The 24,625-nt window shown below is 41.7% G+C and overlaps 1 protein-coding gene across 2 annotated transcripts; it reads right to left on the bottom strand.

The window, feature by feature from the left end:
- Nucleotides 1–1,616: 1,616 nt before the first annotated feature.
- Nucleotides 1,617–24,509, bottom strand: MTHFD2 (methylenetetrahydrofolate dehydrogenase (NADP+ dependent) 2, methenyltetrahydrofolate cyclohydrolase; the record flags this gene model as incomplete). 2 transcript variants are annotated; one of them, XM_082672336.1, is made up of 8 exons in its annotated part: nt 1,617–3,940; nt 5,264–5,389; nt 5,765–5,857; nt 6,932–7,039; nt 7,457–7,609; nt 8,255–8,377; nt 9,817–10,001; nt 24,409–24,509. In XM_082672336.1, the coding sequence occupies 8 exons, from the start codon at nt 24,507–24,509 to the stop codon at nt 3,777–3,779; spliced, it is 1,053 nt and encodes a 350-aa protein (XP_082528462.1). In that variant the 3' UTR covers nt 1,617–3,776. The 2 variants fall into 2 exon arrangements, with proteins under 2 accessions (XP_082528462.1, XP_082528463.1); XM_082672337.1 differs by lacking the exon at nt 1,617–3,940 and adding an exon at nt 4,024–4,234.
- Nucleotides 24,510–24,625: the final 116 nt, after the last annotated feature.

The raw sequence follows: 24,625 nt of genomic DNA, 5'->3' as shown, positions 1-24,625 counted from the left end.
GTACTACTTATATGCAAAGCCCTCTACTTCCCTCTGTAGTTATGAAAATAACTAAAGCTAAATGTTACACCTTATTTTAAAATGCAGTCCAGCATAGAAATTATAACATTTCTTTTGAAATGAAAAAATGCTTTCTCTCAAAACTGTAGCTAAGATAAAGGGGCACTACTCAATTTTTATTTAAAACAAATATCAGTTAAGATTTTTTTTTAAAAGCTGAGATTTTAAATGATCTAGATGGTCTTAAAACAACTTAAAATACTCATACTTTAATAGACCAAGGTTGGAAAATTTGTTTTGCAATTTTGCATATTAAGAAATGCTAAAAAGGACCTCTTATCTCTCCATCCAATTCAGTTTTCTAAGGGTCATATGACAAGTTTGAACTATCTGCATTATGAGTCTTGTTCCAGCACAGAAGTGTGACTGGGGCTTTTCCAGATTGAAAGCTATTTCTAAAAGTCTGGTAATGAAAGAACCAACATGTTTGAGTGGATATTTTAAAAACAAAATAGTTCCTGTTAAAATGAAACCTCAAATCACATGGCAAATCAACAAAATGATCCTTTAAATTAGTATCACTGGTTTTTAAAGCCCAGAATCACATTTCATTATGCATTTGGGTAGGTCTTTCCTGAAAGTTTTCAATGGCCTGATTCCCAAAGTCAAACTTGCATTCACATTAATATTGCATATTAGGCAGGGCTCATGTGAAATTTTAGAAGATTAAAACTCTGCAATACTAGTCAGACTAGTACTTTAAAGGAATAATTAGAAACAAATTGGGTAGATTTAAAACCCGTTAATAGTGAAGCAAACTCTTTTCCTCATGAAACTTAAAATCAGTCTTCTTATCTTCAAGTCACATTTAACAAACACCAACCATGTTTATTTACCACCTACTGTGTGCCTAATAGCCACAAGGCATCTGACATTTACCTTCTCCAAAAAAACTGTGGATTTGAATCTTGAGTAAATCACTTTGGTTACGGTTACCACATTTACTCAAGATGACAAATGCAGGTGCTTTTTCTTTATCCCTTTCTATTTTTTAAAGACAAATGACACTAGATCATTAACCACCTTGAGTACAGGGACAGTTAATTGCCTCTATAATCCCCAGACCCAGTACAGTGCCTGGTCCATAGAAAGCTCTCAGTGTTTATTAAATTAAATCTCAGAACGCCCTTCCAAGGATACTGCCATGAGGTAAAGCTCTAAACCTCCACCACTTCTACTGAGAGCAGCAGAATTAATTAGCTGCTCACTAATCCAGAACCATTGCCTGAGCTTAAGTATAAATTCTTTGTCTTCATCTGCACCAATTTTGGGAGAGCTAACAATCTACCCTTAACATTTCAGTTTTAAAAACTGGCTGATTTCCAATAGCATTTTGTCCAAATTGAATTGTAGAAATGTTGTGGATTCAGGAGTAAATGTGCTTGATTAATCAAACAAGCTGGAAAACTAGAATGTTAATTTTTTGTTGTTGTAAACTGATCACCGTAATTTTCACATTGCCTGTCATTTGCATTTTGTACGCACACGCACACGCGCACACACACACACACACACACACACAAACACATACACATGAACATTTTAATTTCCATAGCTTTTAATAGGTTGACATATTGGTACTTCTCCATGCAGTAACAATAACTTGTAACTACAGTTCAATAAAACTTAATCCTGTCTGCTCGTTTTGCTCCATGTTTAATAATTTGGGTGAGTCAGCACGCATGGCTGATGTACAGGAACTACACCTCACTTGCAAAAATATCTCTAGCAACTATCACCCCTCTTCATCTCCAGAAAACTATCAAAAGCGTAAAGGCGACGGGCTTCCCTGGTGGCGCAGTAGTTGAGAGTCCACCTGCCAATGCAGGGGACATGGGTTCGATACCTGGTCAGGGACGATCCCACATGCTGCGGAGCAACTAAGCCCGTGTGCCACAACTACTGAGCCTGTGCTCTAGAGCCCGTGCTCCACAACAAGAGAAGCCACCGCAATGAGAAGCCCACGCACTGCAATGAAGAGTAGCCCCCACTCACCACAACTAGAGAAAGCGTGCGCAGCAACGAAGACCCACTACAGCCCAAAACAAATAAAATAAATAAATGTATAAGAAAAAGCATAAAGGCGGCACATGAACAAGGAGGGGGAGAAGGTCAGCTCTGCATTGCTCTCCTTCCTCTCTGCCTCAAGCTGCCTGGAACAGGAGTTGTTTCTGCCTGCATGAAAGCCAAATACCTAGCCCTTGAGCAGAATACACTGGACCTATCCTCGCTGCAAATGTGCCACAGCAAATACCTTTCAATCTGTGCAATCAAACTAATGCTTTAAACACACACACACAGACACATGAAAAAAATTTATATATATGGCGGGGGGGCTTGGCAAAGTACATCAAGAAGTCCTGTGTAAATTGAACATATGGTTTAGAAAATAATCAGAACAAGACTAACCACTTAAATGAATCTTACACATTAAACTCCTGGCTTGGCACAACCTTTGGGGATGTAAGATTAAAAGGACTAGGCTGATTTCTCCACAGCTCTTTAAACCAATTTGTTTAAGGCATTGGATTGGGTATTACCAAATATAGGAATATTTAGGTTGATTACATCCAATGAGAAAAATTAGGTCACAACAAGATAGTAGCAGAAAGATACAGTATTTCAGAAACTCATTCTATACCAGTCAGAAGTGTTTTATTTAAAAAAACAAAATGAAGGGAAAAAGTCCTTTAATCAGAAAGTCTGATTAAATTCAGTATTAACTCAAGTTCTCAAAAATCAATCAAGAAAAGCCAACAGGTGCATCAGAGAAAAGCCGGCAGCTGTTGACAGTTCTTTGGTGGAAAAGTAAGTTGCACACTTATACAAGCTGCCCGAATGATCATTAAGCCCAAGTTATGTTTTCCAAATACAGGTTTCAAGATACACTAAAGAAACCATACAGACACCCCCAACAGTATAAAAATTTGACAGTGAAGTTTAAGGATGTAGGAAAGTCAAATATGACAACACACATGAATAATTTATAAAATAAGCCTTTCAATCCTAGAAAACTAAAATGGGGAAACCTCAGGGATGGTAACGAACATAAAACGAGAGCTAATAGCAAATGAAACAACCCCAAACATTTTCCCAATGACTAAGCTACAAAATGACAGCTTAGGAGACTATTAACATGTAGTTTTTCTTCTGGTTATCAATCAATACATATATTAAATTAGGGTAATTTTTTTTCTACTCAACTACCATCATTTCTTTCTTTTTTACCTTTTCCCTAATTTTCTCTTGCAACATTTTTCCTTTGGTTTGACCAGTTGAACTCAAAAGGTTTGGAACCTAAAGTGAGCATCAACTCATTATTGGAATAGCACTTGGGAAATGCAATCGTAGAAAAGACAAATTTGTGCAGCGTTGGTGGTATGGTGGTAAGCATAGCTGTCCTCCTAATAAAGACAAATTTTAACCGAAGTGGTTGACAAAGTTAGGCAGCCATTCTCAGTGTGACAGGGTCCCCCTGTTAATCAGTAGGTTAATGGCTTCTCTTGGCTGGATCCCATGACCCAGCACGATAGTGGCATGTTCCCTGGTGGGTAACTGCAGGGCTATGTGTGCAAACACCCACCCATTTAAGCTTACAAATAAATAGAAAGCATTGTTTTAAACCATTTAAGTAGAATAAATATTGCATTTCTATTGGCCTGGTTTTCCTCGTGAACTAGCTTGGAGTGCTGTTCATGACACAGAAGACGCAATAGTTAATTACTTGCTACTCCAAGCTCCTTAGACTTCAGTACTTCCCGCTCTTCAAGCCTCAGCACTTTTTTTGCAGCAATAATGGTATTCTTCATTAGCATTGCCACTGTCATGGGACCAACACCCCCAGGGACTGGAGTGATGTAACCGGCTTTCTTCCTGACTCCTACATAGAAATAAGACAGGCAGACTGCTTTAATTATGGCAAAGGAACTGTATGTACTTTATCATGGAAGAAGCATTCAAAGAAAAAGCAATAAAATACATAAGCATCTTCATAAGCCTCAAACTCATTTAAAAAATCACAGCTACATTACTCAAGAGTAAAGGCTTTTGAACATACTAATATAAAATAACACACATATAGGGACTTCCCGGGCAGCTCAGTGGTTAGGACTCTGCTCTTCCACTGCAGGGGACGCGGGTTCGATCCCTGGTGGGGGAACTAAGATCCCGCATTCTGTGTGGAGCGGCCAAAAATAAATAAATCAATAACACACATATAATAAGCAGAGTTGTTCAGTGAATATATCTAAATAACCTATAATTTACCAGCCATACTTTTCCTCCATATTAAATCAACTTAAAAAGAAACATCTCAGTAGGTTAACTGTATGGGAAGTGTAACTATAATAATAATAAGCATTACTTCAATTAATACCTGCCTACAATATTTTCTTAATTTTATCCTATTTATTTAACTATACTGTTTGCCCAAAGCATCAAGCAAAGTAATTTTCTGGAAAGTAAAAAGTAAGATTTTTTTACTCCAATCTAAAGGGAAAAATACTTAGATACCTAGGCTTGGGTCTGACTGCTTTAGAAGAAACAGAAAGCTAGAAATAGGATTATTGGCATAAAATTCAGATAAAATCAGAACTGAAAGGAGAAATCTACTAGCAAATTCCAAAATTTTAGCAATTTGGCTCTGTCCCATACTTTTAACATGTCAGGTCTGTGATCTCTCCTCCCAGTATGAAAATGAGAAATCTGTAACACTTTTTAGGAGACTCAATAGTTTAGGAATATCACTTCATTAAATTTTCAGACTTGTTAAAAGTTTTGAAGTTGTTTTAATTATAAAATAGACCTAAGCAGAAAAAAACAAAACAATTCTCTGAAAACTCTTTATCTGTTCTCCATAATTTGATGATACAAACACCTAAAATAATTCTAGAATGACTGTAATTGTTAAAAAGATTTTTCTTAATTAATTCTCATGGAAAACATTTTAAATGGTATTACCAAGGTAACATACCTTTAAAAGTTAAAATAGGCTGCCCTAAGTGTCCAATAACGATAGTATTTATTGACTTTTATATTTTTAAAAAATTATACCATTTACCTTCAAAATCCACATCTCATGGAAAGCATTTTAAATGGTATTACCAAGGTAACATAACTTTAAAAGTTAAAATAGTCTGCCCTAAATGTCCAATAACGATAGTATTTATTGACTTTTATATTTAAAAAAAATTATACCATTTACCTTCAAAATCCACATCTCCAACCAACTTGGGTTTAGCAGTTATGGGATCTTGAATTCTGTTTATTCCCACATCAATGACAGCTGCTCCTTCCTTAATCATATCTGCTGTGATCAGATTTGGAATGCCTAGAGATGGAGATAGGAATGATCGGTTTAGAAGATTCTTAGATAAGATTCTTATCTACTTTCAATTTCAAGAGACCTGGAAGAACGAATTAGCTTGTTTTACAAAAACCTATAACAACTATTAACAAAGGAAACATTTAAACTTCATATAGTAAACAGGCTGTAGAAAAAACATTCATCCATCAAATCTATAATGGAATGCCAAAAATCAGTATTCCAACCACGACTCTCTCCTCAATGTTTGTAAGCAGCTCACATTATCAATCCTAGGGGAATAATGAATGGAATGGCAGTGCAGCAGGCAAATTCGAAGATGAGAGTCCCATCTTCACCCTCTGAGGAGACGTGCTCCCGCCCCTTCCCTGGTGCTCTTACCTGCAGCAGAGACCACAATATCTGCAAGAGCCGTATGTTTCTTCAGCTGCTCCTTGGGAGTATATCGATGAGATATTGTGACAGTGGCATCACCTATGAGTTAAAAAATATTTCCGAATCAAAGCTGGGATTGGATGAGATCTCAACTAGGCAAAACATGCCAGAAATTCAACATCTCTGAAAAAATAATTGACAGTTCCTGTGCCGTACTTTCTGGGCAGCCACTTGTCCTTTTTTAAAAGAAACAAATACTCAGGGCTTCCCTGGTGGCGCAGTGGTTGAGAGTCCGCCTGCCGATGCAGGGGACACGGGTTCGTGCCTTCGGTCCGGGAAGATCCCACATGCCGCAGGGCGGCTGGGCCCGTGAGCCATGGCCGCTGAGCCTCCGCGTCCAGAGCCTGTGCTCCGCAACGGGAGAGGCCACAGCAGTGAGAGGCCCGCGTACCGCAAAAAAAACCCAAACAAACAAACAAAAAACCAAATACTCAATTTCTTGTAACTTTTACCTGTTAGTTCTAGCTCCACCCTTTGGAGTCATACATCTTTAGATTTATTCCTTATCCTATTTAACAGTCTTTCTAAACAAAATATCACTAGGATTACTCAAGGATTTTTCTTAAACGTGTGCTGAAAGATACCTGGAAATATTTAGTTTTGACATTATTTCTGATATAATCATGTATAGTCATATTATGATAATCACATTAACTCTGATTTGAAGCTTTTTCTCAAATAGAACTTGACACAATGATGACACATTACAGTAATATCAATTCAATCCTTTGCATTGGTCTAAGATTTTTTTTCTACCAAATGGCACAGAACAGGACACTAACTTTGAATAAGTTCTACATCTTAGCTCCAACTATCAAAGCCATAACTGGAAATTCTAATTGTCTACAACCATGCTTATACTCAAAACTCAAATTTCTGAGGCATATCTATCTCTGAACTAGTTCCATACTAGTGAATATAAATGAACTTTCAAGTGACACTGAATACAGCTTCTCCTACAAAGATTACTCCCCAAGCACCTATTAACAAAATTACAACAAAAACAAAGTTTAACAAAGTTAACACTTCCAAACATCCACAGGGCAATCTCTCAAGCGTTTCTTGTCTCTCGTAAGGGAGAAGAGGACTCATCCCTGGGAGTAAAACCCTTACCTCCGGGACGTTCGTGCGCCCCATCCGTGTGCAGCAGCACTGCAATGGGCATTCCAACGTTTTTTGACCTTCCAGCCACAAGCACGTTCTTCCCCAGGGTTGGAATACCTATGAAAAATAAATAATTTGCATTTAAGATAGTGCCTAATTATCTTAGAAAGAGCACCTAAGGAAAAGGAAGGCTGATGGCCTAGGATGTGACTCTAATTGTGATAATGAAGGAATTCACTAAGCTTATTGCCTCATCAGTCAACTGGACTGTCACTCGCTACACAGAGCAAAAGCTAAAAGGAAACATTTTATAAGCTGCAAAATGTTATGAGTGTGCACAGTCACCACTATTAAAGCTTAAGTTTCCCTCAGAAGTTTCTGGATTAAACAGCAAAAACAGTTGTAGGCAACTGCTAAAGGAGTTAGGCTCTGGGGAGCAGGACTAGAGGCTGTGGGGTGGGAGTTTCCACTCTTTGCATGAAGTTTTACCATTTGTAAGTACTGCCTTGATAATACTGAGACGGATATACCTACCAGTTCGCTTAATTATTTCCCACACACCCCATGGAGTAGCTGGTAACATGGAATTCTGGTCCAAACACATTCGCCCTACGTTAATTACATGAAAGCCATCAACATCTTTGTCTGGAGAAACAGCATTGCAGATCTTTCTCTCATCAATGTGCTCTGAAAAAGAAATCAGAGCGGTGGTCTTAAGTCACTGTTACGTAGTTAGCACTGCTTGACTCCAGCTTACCTGGTTTGCCACAAAAACCTATTCCGCTTTTACAGCTCGCCCCCATGACTTATTTCTTCATCTGCATATAAGGAACACACATCGAGCAAAGCCAAATGCCAAGATCAAAGCCAGTGTCCTGTTGTACAACTGCTTCCTTCCACGGTCCTTTGCTTTAAGACCTCAATACCAAATCAAGGAGTAATTGGTATTCTGAGTAGGTCTGTCCCATATCTAATAACATACTCTCTCTCTTGAGTTTACCTCCACTTTATATCAAATCCACACAAGGGACCAGTTGTATAAAGTAAACAAGACTCTCCATTCCTCAGATATCATTTAAAATATTTATTTATTTGGCTGCACCGCGTCTTAGTTGCAGCATGCGGGATCTTCCTTGCAGCATGCGCGATCTTTAGTTGCAGCATGCGGGATCTTTGTTGCGGCATGCGGGATCTTTGTTGCAGCATGCGGGATCTAGTTCCCTGACCAGGGATCGAACCCAGGTCCCCTGCATTGGGAGCACAGAGCCTTACTCCCTGGACCACCAGGGAAATCCCCAGAAATCATTTTACATGGTGGTGTCCAAATCTCACCTGGAAGAGGCAGCTGAACAAGGAGGCCATCTACGTTATCATCATTATTTAGTTTATTGATTAAATTCAACAGTTCTTCCTCTGAAATTGAAGCTGGTTTCACAATTGTCTCACTGTTGATTCCTATAAGAAAATTTCAAGGTAAGAAAAAAAGACGCATTTATTGAGACAATGCTACGTTGTCTGCCATGCTACCAGCGAGGCTTTTTATCATCACACCCACCCTGGTAGCTGGAAAGCTTGAATCGGCTCACAAGTAAACTTAAGTAACTTCCCAAATACAAACACTAAAGAATACTAGCTTGATAATTTCTTTTCTTTTCTTTTTTAACATCTTTATTGGAGTATAATTGCTTTACAATGGTGTGTTAGTTTCTGCTTTATAACAAAGTGAATCAGCTATACATATACATATATCCCCATATCTCTTCCCTCTTGCGTCTCCCTCCCTCCCACCCTCCCTATCCCACCCCTCTAGGTGGTCACAAACCACCTAGCTGATCTCCCTGTGTTATGCGGCTGCTTCCCACTAGCTATCGGTTTTACGTTTGGTAGTGTATATATGTCCATGCCACTCTCTCGCTTTGTCCCAGCTTACCCTTCCCCCTAGCTTGATACTGTCTATATATCATACTACACAATCCTCATCAACCTCATTTTATAGACAAGGCTCAGTGAAATTGAAACACAAGCTGGCTGGTGACAATCTTTCCAGTTCCAAAGTCCATGTTCTTTCCACTGTATCACACTACCTCCCATCCCAATGTCTTAGAAAGCCATGGCTTACTATTTTCTAGAGGTTCTAAAGGTCTTTCAATGAAAAGGGCAGGAGGCTTCATTCCTCAGTGATAAAGAACAGAGTATACCAAGGGCTCACAGTCCAGTAACACTGGCCAGACACGCCAGTGGTTTTACAGCCCTTCAGAAGGGCAGGCACACAGTTCTCACCACTGACCCACAGATAAGCCGGCAACGGCACAGCTGAGCCTACCCACCTCTGGTCTGCGGCCACACAGAGTCTGCAGTATAGCGAGATCTAGAACACAAACCTCCCATCACTCAGACCTGTGCCTTCTGCACTCAAATCTCCAACCACTTCTAAACTGCTGATTTAATTGGCTTTGGAACCAACTGGTGGAGAAATCAAAGGCTGTTTCAAAGAAGTCAGAGTCATTTCCTTCAAATCCATGACTGTGTTCTACGCCACATCATTGAGGTCTCCTCAACCAAATGCTCAAACACCTCATTCAGACTCATTATTGCTCAAGGAAAGCAGATGTAAACTGTGTTCAAGGTCACCTATCAAATGTTAGACTAGAACAGAATTTAGATTACATTCCAGAAGACACCAAGAATACCAACCATACTCCTGCTGTCCTAGTCTATAAGCCTCCCCAATAGACAGCCTGATTTCTTTATGACAAATATTTGGATACAGTTCAATCACATTAGCCTCCTCTGCCTGGGTTTTCTAATCGGAAAAAGGAATCATAAAGTGCAGTAGAGTTTGCCTCAGATAAGTCTCAATGTAACAGCAGTCGGGGTCTGAGAGTGACACATACCCACATCGGCAGCTGCTCTGGTTTTGTTGAGGACATAGGAGTGACTTGCAGGATTCTCACCAACCAGGACGACACTCAGGTGCGGCCGTCTGTGGCCTGACGCCACCCACTCTTCCACCTCCTGCCGCACTTCCTGCTTGATCTGCTCAGCAAGTTTCCTTCCCGAAATGACAACAGCTTCATTTCTGCAGAAGGCGATAGAATCACAAAAACAAATAGCTTGAATCCTTGTAAAGAGTAAAGGTCAGGCTACAAAAGTGTTATTAAATACCCAAAACTTCAGGAGGTGGGGGAGGGGGAATTGGAAGGTGGTCAAAAGGCATGGTGGGCCCTCCTATCTGCAGGTTCTGCATTTGAGAATTCATCAACCATGGGTCGAAAATATTGGCAAAAAAAATTCCAAAAAGTTCCAAAAAGCAAAACTTGAATTTGCCCTGCACCTGGCAACTATTTACATTGTATTTACACTATTAACACAGCATTTACATGGTATTAGGTATAAATAACCTAGAGATGATTTAAAGTATATTGGGAGGAGAGGTTATATACAAATACTATGCCATTTTATATAAGGGACTTGACCATCTGGGAATTTTGGTATCCTGGGGGTTCCTGGAACTAAACCCCTTCAGATACTGAGGGATGACTGTACAAACTTCTAGTTATAAGACGAATAAGTACTAGGGATGTCATGTACGTCCTACATTCCCAGTTAGTGAATTGGCTTTTAATTTATACGTGCGTTTAAATATATAAATTATGCTATGCAGTTAAACCAATAAGCAATATGCTAGACAAACCTCAAATACCTACCACTCCCTACAACCACTCCTGGAAAAGACTTTCCTGATGAAGAACAGGGATTGGAAGGGGGACTAAGGCGATTCCATCTCATAGGTGGCAGTGTGCTCTACCCCGAGACCCCAGTGCCCCATCCACAGCTGACACACCAGGAGTAAGTATCTGACGCCAAGAATAACAATTTCTAGGCTGGCCAGTGGTCTGGCTGGTGCAAAAGTTTATTCACCGGGAGCGGTGGTAGTGAACTGGACCAGTAAACGCTCCTCTCTGAACTACATTCACACGCTAGAACCACAGGGATGAGAAACTGCTTGTTGGGGGTGAGACAATGAGAAAACTCAGACCTAGAAGAACCTTCAGTTCCCAAAAACATATTCAAATCTCTGAAAGCCTATCTCTCCCCAATAAGAATTAGTAAGAACAATAAGAACAGCTCTTCCTGGGTTCCAACATGTAAGATTCCTCGTTTTCTTATTTCCACATATATGCTTAAAGTTCCCATTATTTAAAGTAGGACAAGCATCTATTCCTTAAGAAAAAACACGCTGGGGACTTCCCTGGTGGTGCAGTGGTTAAGAATCTGCCTGCCAGTGCAGGGGACACGGGTTCTAGCCCTGATCCAGGAAGATCCTACATGCCACGGAGCAACTAAGCCCATGCGCCACAACTACTGACCCTGCGCTCTAGAGCCCGCAAGCCACAAGTACTGAAGCCCGCGCGCCTAGAGCCCGTGCTCCGCAGCAAGAGAAGCCACTGCAATAAGAAGCCCACGCACAGCAACTAGAGAGAAAGCCCATGTGCAGCAACGAAGACCCAAAGCAGCCAAAAATTAATTAATTAATTAAATCTAAAAAAAAAGAAAAAGAAAAAACACCTCACTGAAAACAAGACTTTCCCGTTAGATCTTTGTCCCCAGTGTCATAAGGAATGCTCCAACCTCAACACCAATGAAGAATACAATTGTTTGAAACACTGAAACAATCTATTTCCCCTTATAGCACATATTTAATTCTCAGGGATAACATCAAGGTACTGGATATCTTGTATGGTCAGATATAATTAATTCTCAAGGCCACTGTTAATTAAAAACTTTAAAGCTTTAATGGTCTAAGCCTTCAATGCCTGCTTTTCAGTTGCACTGTGATTAAATATCTACTTTAAACCAAATCTCAATGTCTTAGATATAATGCAGTAATTTTATATCTAAACCTTATATTAAACATTAATTTGTATTTGCATCTTTTGAAGTATTGAGAAGATATCACACAGACACCCCTGAGCAGAAGTGTGCATAAGCACTTCTCTTGTGGGGGTCCCAGGCAGACTTTATCAACCCCTCAGCGGAGGTAGTGGGTGAGCACCTTTCTCAGCAGGCTTACAAATCTCTCTTAGGAAGCATCATGGCTGTACACCTTCCCTCCTGTCCTGGATTTCTCTTATTATCCTCCTTCTCTCCTGACTTCTTGGACTGTCTACTGATCCTTGAGCCTCCCAGCTGGCTTTGCCAGCACGTTGGGTGTTGCCTCCTTTACTTCTGTGGAGAGGTAAGCCCTCCTCAACATCAAAAGGACCATATCCTGAGGGGAGCTGTTACCTTGTATTGTTATCACTGCCTTGTGGCCCTTCAGCCCTACCCTTCTATTTGTTTTTCTTTTGTTTAATTGATAAAGTTAATCCATTTAGTTGGCTCAGGGCCTAGGTCTCCTCCCTCCCTCTCTGAAGGATTTAGGCCCTGGGACTCTGGTTGCTTTTTCTCCCACTGGCTTTTGTTCCTTTCCTTGACTAATCCAAAGGGCCTACTCAGGCTCACCAACCAGGCAGATTTCGGGTGCTCACAGGGACCCCACTGTTGACACTAGGAGAATGTCAGGACAAATAACTACCACCTGGCCGGTATCCATCAGACTCCCATCTTATCAGGACATCCCAATAAAAAAATGGGGGCAACTACAAGCATCGCGAAGGACTCGCTGCTAGGATGTGTTACCGAGTCCAAGCTCGCCCTGCCCGCTGCACGACAGGCCAAAAGATGGGAGATGAGGTATTGAGACAAGGAATACGACTTTATTCGGAAAGCCGGCAAACCAAGAAGATGGCAGACTAAAGTCTCAAAATAACCATCTTACCGTGGTTTGGATGCCAGTTTCTTTTATAGCACAGAGAAGGGAAGGAGATGAGGAAATAAAGTAAAAAGGCCATAAGTTCTGCAAATATCACCTGGAATGGCCAGTCTCGGGGAGGGGACGTGTTAATTTCTTCTTTCTTGTAGCCATCCACAAGTGGAACAGGGTCTGGATGTTTCCCTGAACAAAGGCACTTTGGTTTAACATTCAGGCAGAGGGGCAGGGTTCCCCAAGGCAGGCCATTATGTATAGACAGTATCCTTTTAGTGAAAAAAGCAGCAGAAAGCAAAGGTTAAAGTAAAAGAAACAGGACTTCCCTGGTGGCACAGTGGTTAAGAATCTGCCTGCCAATGCAGGGGACATGGGTTTGAGCCCTGGTCCGGGAAGATCCCACATGCCGCAGAGCAACTAAGCCAGTGCACCACAACTGCTGAGCCTGCGCTCTAGAGCCCTGAGCCACAACTACTGAGCCCGCGCGCCTAGAGCCCTTGCTATGCAACAAGAGAAGCCACTGCAATGAGAAGCCCACGCACTGCAACGATGAGTAGCCCCTGCTCTAGCCCCTGCTCGCCGCAACTAGATAAAGCCCATACGCAGCAACAAAGACCCAATGCAGCCAAAAATAAAAGTAAAAATAAACATCAAATAAATAAATAAAAAGATAAAGTAAATGAAACAGATCCAACATGTAGTCTGATTTGGCTCTCCCTGCTACAGATGCATATTAACTAACTGGGGAAAATTTAGACAGGACGGTTTAAGAAAAAAATTAATTTTCTTTTGCAATACTGTATGGTCCCAGTACAAACTAGGGGACGAAGTGATCTGGCCAAAAAAAATTGGGTCATTGAATTACAATACCACCTTGCAACTGGACCTATTTTGTAAAAGGAAAGGTAAATGGGGGGAAGTCCCATACATCCAAATGTTCATGACTCTATTCCATAATCCAGGTCTAAAGAACTGCCGGGTGTACCTGGCTCACACCCCTTTCAAAGTGCCTTCTTCACAGGAGCCAAATGTTTTAGATGATCTCTTTATGAGTCCACCTCCCCGAGAGGTCTACCGTGAACTCCTATCTCCCCCAATTGTGAGGGGGGACAGTCTTCCAGACCATTTACCCCTGATGCCGCATCCGAGGAGCTGGAGACACCAGACCCCCATAAATCAGCTCATGGATTTGGCCTTTGGAGTATTTAACAATAGAGAGGCAAAAAGGATTCAGGGACAACAGCAAAAAGCAGAGCAATTGGCAGCAGCCCTAACCACTGCACCACCTCAGGGTTACCATTCCTTGCGAAGACCCATGGTGATGACGGGATCCAGGAATGCTGGATCAGAGTCACTATCTTGCCAAAAAGCATCTGTTTTAAGTGTGAATGAGAGGGTCACTGGAAGCAGAACTGCTCCCAGTCCCGAAGGGGACTCGGAGCTCCCAAAGCAATGATGGCCAAGAGGATCGAAGACTGATGGGGCCTGGGACCCTCCCTGGCTCCCAAAGGACACCTGGTCATTTCTCCGGAGAAGCCTCGGGTAACCTTTGACATGGAAGGTAGGAAAGTTATTTTCTTATTAGATACCTGGGCCGCCTACTCTGTGGTGACTGATTTCCCTGGACCCTTGTCCTCCACAAGCTGTATAATAACAGGGATTGATGGAAAGCCCCAAACCAGTGATTCACTCCTCCCCTCAACTGCTTGCTAGGAAATTTTACCTTTGCACAGCAGTTTCTGCTCATGCCTGAGTGCTCCCTCCCCTTGTTGGCAAGGGACTTGCTCACTAAATTCCCGACAATAATCCAAGCTGGAGATCCTCACAGAGATAGCACCCACCAAGAAAAACAATTGCTCTTGGTCAGAGGAATCTACCTCAGTCCCAGCGAGAGGAGATCTCCATTCCACTCCATCTAAGCTTTTAAACTATGGGCTGTTAAACTAGTTCATAGTTCTAGAACTAAAGGTTGCTTTCTTCTGCATTCCCCTGCACCCCAGTATCTCTTTGCCTTTGACTGGACAGATCCAGACACTGAAATGCCATGAATGCCTCCACTCTGTGTGCTTATAAAATTCAAGCTGAGGGTGCTTACATGGTAGGAATGGAATGGACCAAAAAAAAAGAAAAAAACGTGGGCTAGAAATTGTCCAGCTACCTTTAAAAATGCGATCACGTGAGGCCGTAGGCAAGCCGCCTCAGATCAAAGGCCTGACTGAGGGCCATAATTTAAAAATTTCTTAAACCCAGGGAGGATGACCAAAAGTGTTTGTAAATAGAGTACCAAAATGGGAGGCCACTGGTCTGACTAAGCTAACCATACCTGATAGAAATTTGGCAGAAGGACTTCTCCCCTAAGCTAAATGAGGAAAGTAAAACATACCTCAACATAGGTAAATGTATAGCAGTCCTTCAATATCATTGAGGTAGCCGCCCAATTCTTTAAAAAAAAAAACACCTGTCCTAATTTTACAAATGTAGTCTTTACAGGACCAGAGATGTAGCTCCAAAAAACAAATCCAAAACTCACAATCCTTTTACCACTCCCCAAACCTTCCCTATTTATCTGAAGAGGCTTGTAAGTATTAAACAAAGGGGAAACAAAGGAGGAACTTACCTGTGCCTTTGAGATGCAAATATCCTACCTGTTTTTTTCCAGGAACCCTTATCTCTGCCATCTTTTTAAAATGCAAATTTTGAAAAAGGGGGTAAATAATTTGGAACTTGTCATGGACAAATAAAAATCTTAAGTATCGGGCTTCCCTGGTGGCGCAGTGGTTGAGAGTCTGCCTGCTGATGCAGGGGACATGGGTTCGTGCGCCGGTCAGGGAAGATCCCACATGCCACGGAGCGGGCTCGCTGAGCCTATGCTCTGCAATGGGAGAGGCCACAACAGTGAGAGGCCCACGTACTGCAAAAAAAAAAAAAAAAATCTTAAGTATCTTTTCCATAAATATTAGTAAAAAGGGTTTAGCCATCTAGACAAGTGAGCTTGATTTGTTCCACCTGCCAGAAACCCAATTTTAATCCAACCTCCTTTATAGACTGATGCTGTACGTGACTCTTGGCTAAAATTTTGGAATGGGAACTATGAGGCTTCTGTGTTTGTTTGTATGTTTGTATGTATCTATGTGTGTGCTGTAGCTGTATGGTATTGCCAAAAATTAATTCATAAAAGAGCTCTATTTAGTTGACTTAAAGAAAATCAAGTGCTTATACAAATACTTAGAAATAGAAAGTAATCTGGCCAGAATGAACTTCAGGTTCATGTTATCTGTAAAATACTCAGTACTAAACTGATATCTGGTATTGAAGGTAGCTTAAGCTTGTTGGTTTGATTAATATAGACATGTCTTTAGAGTCATCAATGTTAAGTATAATACTTCTGTTGTGGGCTTCCCTGGTGGTGCAGTGGTTAAGAATTCGCCTGCCAATGCAGGGGACACGGGTTTGAGCCCTGCTCTGGGAAGATCCCACATGCTGCAGAGCAGCCAAGCCTGTGTGCCACAACTACTGAGTCTGCGCTCTAGAGCCCGTGAGACACAACTACGGAGCCCGCGTGTCACAACTACAAAGCCCGCGCGCCTAGAGCCCGTGCTCCACAACAAGAGAAGCCACGGCAGTGAGAAGCCTGCGCACTGCAACGAAGAGTAGTCTCCACTCACCGCAACTAGAGAAGGCCCGAGAGCAGCAACGAAGACCCAACACAGCCAAAAATAAATAAATAAAAAATACATAATTAAAAAAAAACTTACTTAAAGAAAGAATACTTCTGTTCTACCTAGATTTACTAGACCTTATTATATGTATTGCAAATTTGTTAGCAAATTTAGTTATGGGAGTAACTCAATGAGGAAAAAACTTATAAGGAAGGTAAGATATGTGTTTTCAGTAAAAGAACGTGTGAGGAATGAAAAAATACTGAAAAGTTATGCCTTTTTTTTTTTTTTTTTTTTTTTTTTGTTATGCCGTTTTTGATAACAGATTGTGTGAGTTTCTTTGCCTTTAATCTGTATTCGCTTTTGAGATCTCTTGACACTTCGGTTAAGAAATAAGTATTGTCTCATAGTGACCAATGATTTTATTTGATCAAGTGTTTTAAAACTTTTTGACAAACTTCCCAAATGTCAAATTTTAATTAAAGTTCTTTTGACTTTCAACTAACTTTGGGGTGTTTTAGAGGGCCCCTGAGGCATCTCAGAGAGAAATATTTAACTAGTATTATTTAGTATGTTAAGTTACATAGACAGCATTATCACAAGAGCAATAAAACTATTTAAAAAATACTGTATGGATGAATGTTATTAATATAGACATTCTAAAAATTAAGTAAAGGTTCTAAAATTTGGATATGTCCTGGTATAATGCTATAGTTCTAGTTGTTATCTTAAAATGTTCTATGACACAACAGTAACCAAGCTTCTTTATCAATTACACTGTAATCAGATATTTAACCTTTTAAGTCTTTTGTCATTTATAGACAGTTACTATTGTACTCTGATGCTGTTCCAAAAGAGCTTCATCTTCAAGAAGATTCATAGGGAGGCTACAGAAGCAGTTCCACATCAAGATGATGGCTATGCAATGATTCCAGCTCATGTCAACTTAAAACAAGAAGCCGTCCTGCTCCTGGGGCCCCTAGATCAGGCATCCAGAGATTTTTCACTCCCTGACAGGCAGGGTTGATGCCCCTACTCAGCCCTGAAGCAGCTACAGATGACAGACCATTGCCCCTCTGCTTCCCATAAGATTATGGGAGTAAAATCTCTGAGGGGGGAATGAGACAGGAAGGGGGCAGGGCACAACCTTTTAAAGAATGACATGGGGCTTCCCTGGTGGCACAGTGGTTGAGAGTCTGCCTGCCGATGCTAGGGGACACAGGTTCATGCCCCGGTCCGGGAAGATCCCACATGCCACGGAGCGGCTTGGCCCGTGAGCCATGGCCGCTGAGCCTGTGTATCTGGAGCCTGTGCTCTGCAACGGGAGAGGCCACAACAGTGAGAGGCCCGCGTACAGGAAAAAAAAAAAAGAATGACATAGCCCAAGGACATGACATAAATTGGTTAGAACAAGCTAGGTCCAAGATGGTGGACAAGTTGTCTTCCACCAAACCTTGAGCCTCAGTATATGGTCATTGTAACACATCAGTGCACTAAATGACACACCCATATGACAGTTCCAAGGCCGACAATAAGAGGTAAAAAAATGGGCAGTGGCTCAATTCCTGGAAATCCCCACCCATTCCCCCAAATAGGTGGAATACTCCTTCCACTCATCAACCTATGATTACCCACCCCTATAAAAACTGACAACCCCATACCCTGGTGCCTCTTGCCTTCTGAGATGGCCCACCCTCTGTCTAGTGAGTGTGTTTCTCCCTGAATAAACCTTCTTTCACTTAAAAAAAAAAAAGAAGAAGAAGATATCACAATTTTATAGCAAACCAAATGCATTTACCCGATTTTACATGATAATTCTAGCAGAGCACAAAATATATAAGAGCATTTCATATATACTCATGATATATTAAAGAACTGAAAACATGTTAATATTTACAAATCCAATCCAGATTTAGGGTTGAGGATGACTTCTTTAAAAGGGCTTCACTGCTGTCACTGTTTGCAGATGACATGATACTATACATAGAGAATCCTAAAGATGCTACCAGAAAACTACTAGAGCTAATCAATGAATTTGGTAAGGTAGCACGATACAAAATTAATGCACAGAAATCTCTTGCATTCCTATACACTAATGATAAAAAATCTGAAAATGAAATTAAGAAAACACTCCCATTTACCATTGCAACAAAAAGAATAAAATATCTAGGAATAAACCTACCTAAGGACACAAAAGACCTGTATGCAGAAAATTATAAGACACTGATGAAAGAAATTAAAGATGATACAAATAGATGGAGAGGTATACCATGTTCTTGGATTGGAAGAATCAACATTGTGAAAATGACTATACTACCCAAAGCAATCTACAGATTCAATGCAATCCCTACCAAACTACCACTGGCATTTTTCACAGAACTAGAACAAAAAATTTCACAATTTGTATGGAAACACAAAACACCCCGAATAGCCAAAGCAATCTTGAGAAGGAAAAACGGAGCTGGAGGAATCAGGCTCCCTGACTTCAGACTATACGACAAAGCTACAGTAATCAAGACAGTATGGTACTGGCACAAAAACAGAAGTATAGATCAAGGGAACAGGATAGAAAGCCCAGACATAAACCCACATACATATGGTCACCTTATCTTTGATAAAGGAGGCAAGAATATACAGTGGAGAAAGACAGCCTCTTCAATAAGTGGTGCTGGGAAAACTGGACAGCTACATGTAAAAGAATGAAATTAGAACACTCCCTAACACCATACACAAAAATAAACTCAAAATGTATTAAAGACCTAAATGTAAGGCCAGACACTATCAAACTCTTAGAGGAAAACCTAGGCAGAACACTCTCTGACATAAATCACAGCAAGATCCTTTTTGACCCACCTCCTAGAGAAATGGAAATAAAAACAAAACTAAACAAATGGGACCTAATGAAATTTAAAAGCTTTTGCACAGCAAAGGAACAAGACAAAAGACATAAAGACAGAAAGACAAAAAGACAACCCTCAGAATGGGAGAAAATATTTGCAAATGAAGCAACTGACAAAGAATTAATCTCCAAAATTTACAAGCAGCTCATGCAGCTCAATAACAAAAAAACAAACAACCCAATCCAAAAATGGGCAGAAGACCTAAATAGACATTTCTCCAAAGAAGATATAGATTGCCAACAAACACATGAAAGAATGCTCAATATCATTAATCATTAGAGAAATGCAAATCAAAACTACAATGAGATATCTCACACCAGTCAGAAAGGCCATCATCAAAAAATCTACAAACAATAAATGCTGGAGAGGGTGTGGAGAAAAGGGGACCCTCTTGCACTGTTGGTGGGAATGTAAATTGATACAGCCACTATGGAGAACAGTATGGAGGTTCCTTGAAAAACTAAAAATAGAACTACCATATGACCCAGCAATTCCACTAATGGGCATATACCCTGAGAAAACCATAATTCAAAAAGAGGCACATACCAAAATGTTCATTGCAGCTCTATTTACAATAGCCAGGACATGGAAGCAACCTAAGTGTCCATCAACAGATGAATGGATAAAGAAGATGTGGCACATATATACAATGAAATATTACTCAGCCGTAAAAAGAAATGAAATTGAGTTATTTGTAGTGAGGTGGATGGACATAGAGTCTGTCATACAGAGTGAAGTAAGTCAGAAAGAGAAAAACAGATACCGTATGCTAACACATATATGTGGAATCTAAAAAAAAATAAAAGTGGTCATGAAGAACCTAGGAGCAAGACGGGAATAAAGACACAGACCTACTAGAGAAAAGACTTGAGGATACGGGGAGAGGGAAGGGTAAGCTGGGACAAAGTGAGAGAGTGGCATGGACACATGTACACTACCAAACGTAAAATAGCTAGCTAGTGGGAAGCAGCCGCATAGCACAGGGAGATCAGCTCGGTGCTTTTGACCACATAGAGGGGTGGCATGAGGGTGGAAGGGAGGGAGATGCAAGAGGGAAGAGATATGGGGACATATGTATATGTATAACTTATTCACTTTGTTATAAAGCAGAAACTGACCCACCATTGTAAAGCAATTATACTCCAATAAAGATGTTAAAAAAAAAGATAACTGTAATAAAATCTTAAAAAAATATAAAATAAAATAAAAGGGCTTTGCTGATACAAATACCCCGGCAACATTCTTTTTTTTTTCTTTTTTCTGTACACGGGCCTCTCACTGTTGTGACCTCTCCCGTTGCGGAGCACAGGCTTCGGATGCGCAGGCTCAGCGGCCATGGCTCACGGGCCCAACCGCTCCGCGGCACGTGGGATCTTCCCGGACCGGGGCATGAACCCGTGTCCCCTGCATCGGCAGGCGGACTCTCAACCACTGCGCCACCAGGGAAGCCCAACATTCTTGAATTATAGTAATACCTGCCCTGTGCCAGAAATAGATTCCCAACCCTGGAATAGAATAGAGTGAAAGATTACTTTAAAAGTGCTTAGGACAGTCATTTATATTGAATGAAATAACAAATAAAGTGCCAGGATATGGGGACTTCCCTGGCAGTCCAGTGGTTAAGACTCCGAGCTTCCAATGCAGAGGGCAGGAGTTCGATCCCTGGTTGGGGAACTAAGATCCCACGTGTCACGTGGCATGGCCAAAAATAGAAAATAAATAAATAAAGTGCCAGGCATATATATTCACTAAAAATTAATATCTAATTCTGTTGGCTAAATTTATACACACACACATCCTTAATATACAATAGATATATTTATCTATTTATACACTCATAAGGATAGCTTTATGAAAATAATCAGTGAATAGGACTTAGATTGCACTTCATTAAAAAGCTCATTTAAAAAAATGTTTTTTAAGTTCCTTTTGAAAGCAGTAAACTTAGAGAAAATGGTAGCAGCACATTTGGGCTAAGCATGATATAATAAAGTTAAGGACACAGGGTTCTGGGAGAATCCATTGTTCCAAGTTCCAAAGGCAACTTCTGGATGTTATGCCAATTTGCTTAAAAAGAAAGAAAGAAAGAAATCAAAGAGTAACAAGAACCAAAACAAAGCCACAAAGCAACGAGTATCTTTTATAACATAACTGTGTTTTAGCCCTCGCCTGCATACCACAACTCTGCCAAATGTGAAACACAGTCCTGAGAGGGAGTCATTACCTAATTTCCCAACAGTTTTTTTTTTTTGCCAATGGGCAGATAAAGTTACTGCTACCCCAAAATAAATGGAAATGGAAACTGAGATCAGTCCCAAGGGGAATCCAAAATTTATTAACCATATTAGCTAACACATTTAGAAGTGCTTTCACAGATGTTTTTAGAAAAATTTCCAATAAAATTATGCATCAACAGACTAGAAAGAAGAGGACTATCTAAATAAAATTAAAAACTGAAATCCAAGTCAGTAGCATCTTCACTTTCCTTCTAATTCAATAGTTTACAGTACTGTAATTTTCCATGAAAAATTAATATCAGGTGCATTTTATAATTCATGATCAACTTATTGTGGAAAGAGTTCTGTTATCTACTAATTAATGGAACCAGTAATGAGTGAACAAAGACACAAAGGGGGATGGATCTAACATCTCTGAAACAGGAGATATTTTGCTTAGAGTTTTACATATATTACTCTCAGTTACCTTGGGACTATTATAAGCATGTTATACAGAACAAGAGACTGAGGACAGTAGAAAAAAAATTAAAACACAAACTTCTGCCTCCAAAGTCCATTTTTTCCTTTACTTCATTGTCGCCTAAACTACAGTACTATCTCTCTAACCATGAAAACTCTCACACTACCCCCCCCATAAAAAGGAATATATGCAGACCCATATTTTTTTTTCATTTCTGTTCAATTTTATTTTATTTTAACATCTTTATTAGAGCATAATTGCTTTACAATAGTGTCAGTTTCTGCTTTATAACAAAGTGAATCAGTTATACATATACATATGTCCCCATCTCTTCCCTCTTGCATCTCCCTCCCACCCTCCCTATCCCACCCCTCTAGGTGGTCACAAAGCACCGAGCTGATCTCCCTGTGCTATGCGGCTGCTTCCCACTAGCTAGCTATTTTACATTTGGTAGTGTATATATGTCCATGCCACTCTCTCACTTTGTCCCAGCTTACCCTTCCCTCTCCCCGTATCCTCAAGTCCATTCTCTAGCAGGTCTGCATCTTTATTCCCGTCTTGCCCTTAGACCCATATTTTTTAAAGGATGTTTTAATTTTACCAGCTAGCAGTAATCAAAGCAATACATTAGAACCCTGAATACCAAATGTACTTATTGCCTTCAGAGACGTGGAAACCTACATTTCATTCAGTAAAGGAAGTGAAAGGAGGGCATTTTTTGTGTGTGTTTTATAAATTTATTTATTTTGTTTATTTATTTTTGGCTGCATTGGGTTTTTGTTGCTGCGCGCGGGTTTTCTCTAGTTGCGACGAGCAGGGGCTACTCTTCATTGCAGAGCCTGGGCTTCTCATTGCGGTGGCTTCTCTTCTTGCAGAGCACAGGTTCTAGGCGCATGGGCTTCAGTAGTTGTGGCTCGTGGGCTCAGTAGTTGTGACTCGCAGGCTCTAGAGCGCAGGCTCAGTAGTTGTGGCGCACGGGCTTAGTTGCTCCGCGGCACGTGGGATCCCCCCGGGCCAGGGCTTGAGCCCGTGTCCCCCTCATTGGCAGGTAGCTTCTTAATCACTGCACCACCAGGGAAGCCCCAAAAGCAGGGCATTTGTTACTGGAGAGTGTGAGCAAACTGTTCCAGTTCTTTAGGTAAGGAATTGGAGTATTTTTATAAATCTCTTCAATCATGAAAGCACATGTGGCCAGAACTCAGGAAGGGAGGAAGAGGGAAGAGAACAGACAGTAATGAAAGATGGGGCTGGAAAGGCAGGTCAGGGTCAGACTAAGAAAATCCTTAAATGTCCCCTCTGAAGTCTTCTTTCAAGAACGCATTAATCCCCATTCTGTGCTCCAACAGCACCTTGGAAACGTCTCTAATAGCATTTTTACACTGATTGGAAATTACATTTTCTGCCACATGTACGTGTTCTGCCTCTTGACAAGTATGGAAGTTCCACTAAAGAAAATCGCTTTTACCATCTCTGAATTCGCACAGCCTAGCACAGTGCCTGGATAAAGGGGCTGCTGTTTCAAGGCTTAGGTCTCTGCAGTGTAAAGCCTCTAAAGATTGACGGGAAAGAGGGTGCATAGCTTAAAGGAACGAAATCACAGCTCTCCCTCCACCGCCCCCCCCCCAGAAAAAGATTCTTCAACCTAGGTTTAGAATAGGAATTTGAGGTCCAAAAAAATCAGGAAATATTTATTACCTCCCTAAGAAAACGCAAACAGAGTTTTCCCTCTTCTCTTCCCGGGCGTTTACCACCTCAATTTACTCGGTCTGGCACTGACCGACTCCGGGTGGGCTGCAGTCAAAGTCCTGGTGACCACAACACATTTATTCCCTTAGGAGGGAAAGGGGCAGCTTGTAGAGCAGCGCGAGCCACACCCACGACCGGGAGAAGGAGGGAAGTGCTGGTACCCGGCGAGCAAGGCTCCGCCCTAACCCCCACCGCCGCTAGGGTCCCGGGAAGGCTCACTGAAGGCTGCTCACTCACAACTCTTCCCCACGCTCGCCAAAACATCTCCTCTGCTTTCCCGCTCTTGGTATCAGGGCCAAGGGCGGCCGGCAGGCCCTGGCCGGTGACCTCCTTATGCTCCCAGGTAAGTCGCTGAGTCCCAGGGCCCGCCAGCACCTCCGCTCCACACCGTGGGCCCCGTTCAGCCGGCGGACTGGCCTTGAGACAGGACGACGCCCGGAGCCTGCAGGAGGCCGGCTCCTCCGAAAGGCGGGCTCTCGATTTCAGCCCACACAGCCGAACGAACGCCCTGGTGGTAGGCTGCGGCCACTCTGGGATGCCACGTCGCCCCGCCACACCCTTCTCGGTGGCCACCACCTCCCGGGACGGAGATGCTCATGAAGGGAGTCCCCGGGCGGGCCCCGCGCTCGGTTCCCCTCGGATTTCCGCGCTAACCCAGCCCCCCGACCCTCTTACCGAACTGCCGAGAGGTGGAAGGGGCGATGGTGGAGGCGGCAGCTCTGCGCCGGCCGGAGCAGCCGGATGGCCAAAGTGGATAAGAGGCACATTGCAGCCATGGCCAGCGCCGGGAGGCAAACGCGCGCGGGCCCTGCAGTTATACCGCTGCCGCGTGGCAGGCCCCGCCTCCTGCCGGCACCCATTGGTCCCTGCGGCTCTCCACTTGCAGTCTGTT

The sequence above is a fragment of the Grampus griseus genome, assembly GCF_964374135.1.
Source record: "Grampus griseus genome assembly, chromosome: 15".
In the NCBI taxonomy this organism is placed as follows: Eukaryota; Metazoa; Chordata; class Mammalia; order Artiodactyla; family Delphinidae; genus Grampus; species Grampus griseus.
This window is presented reverse-complemented; position numbering and strand designations above follow the sequence as displayed.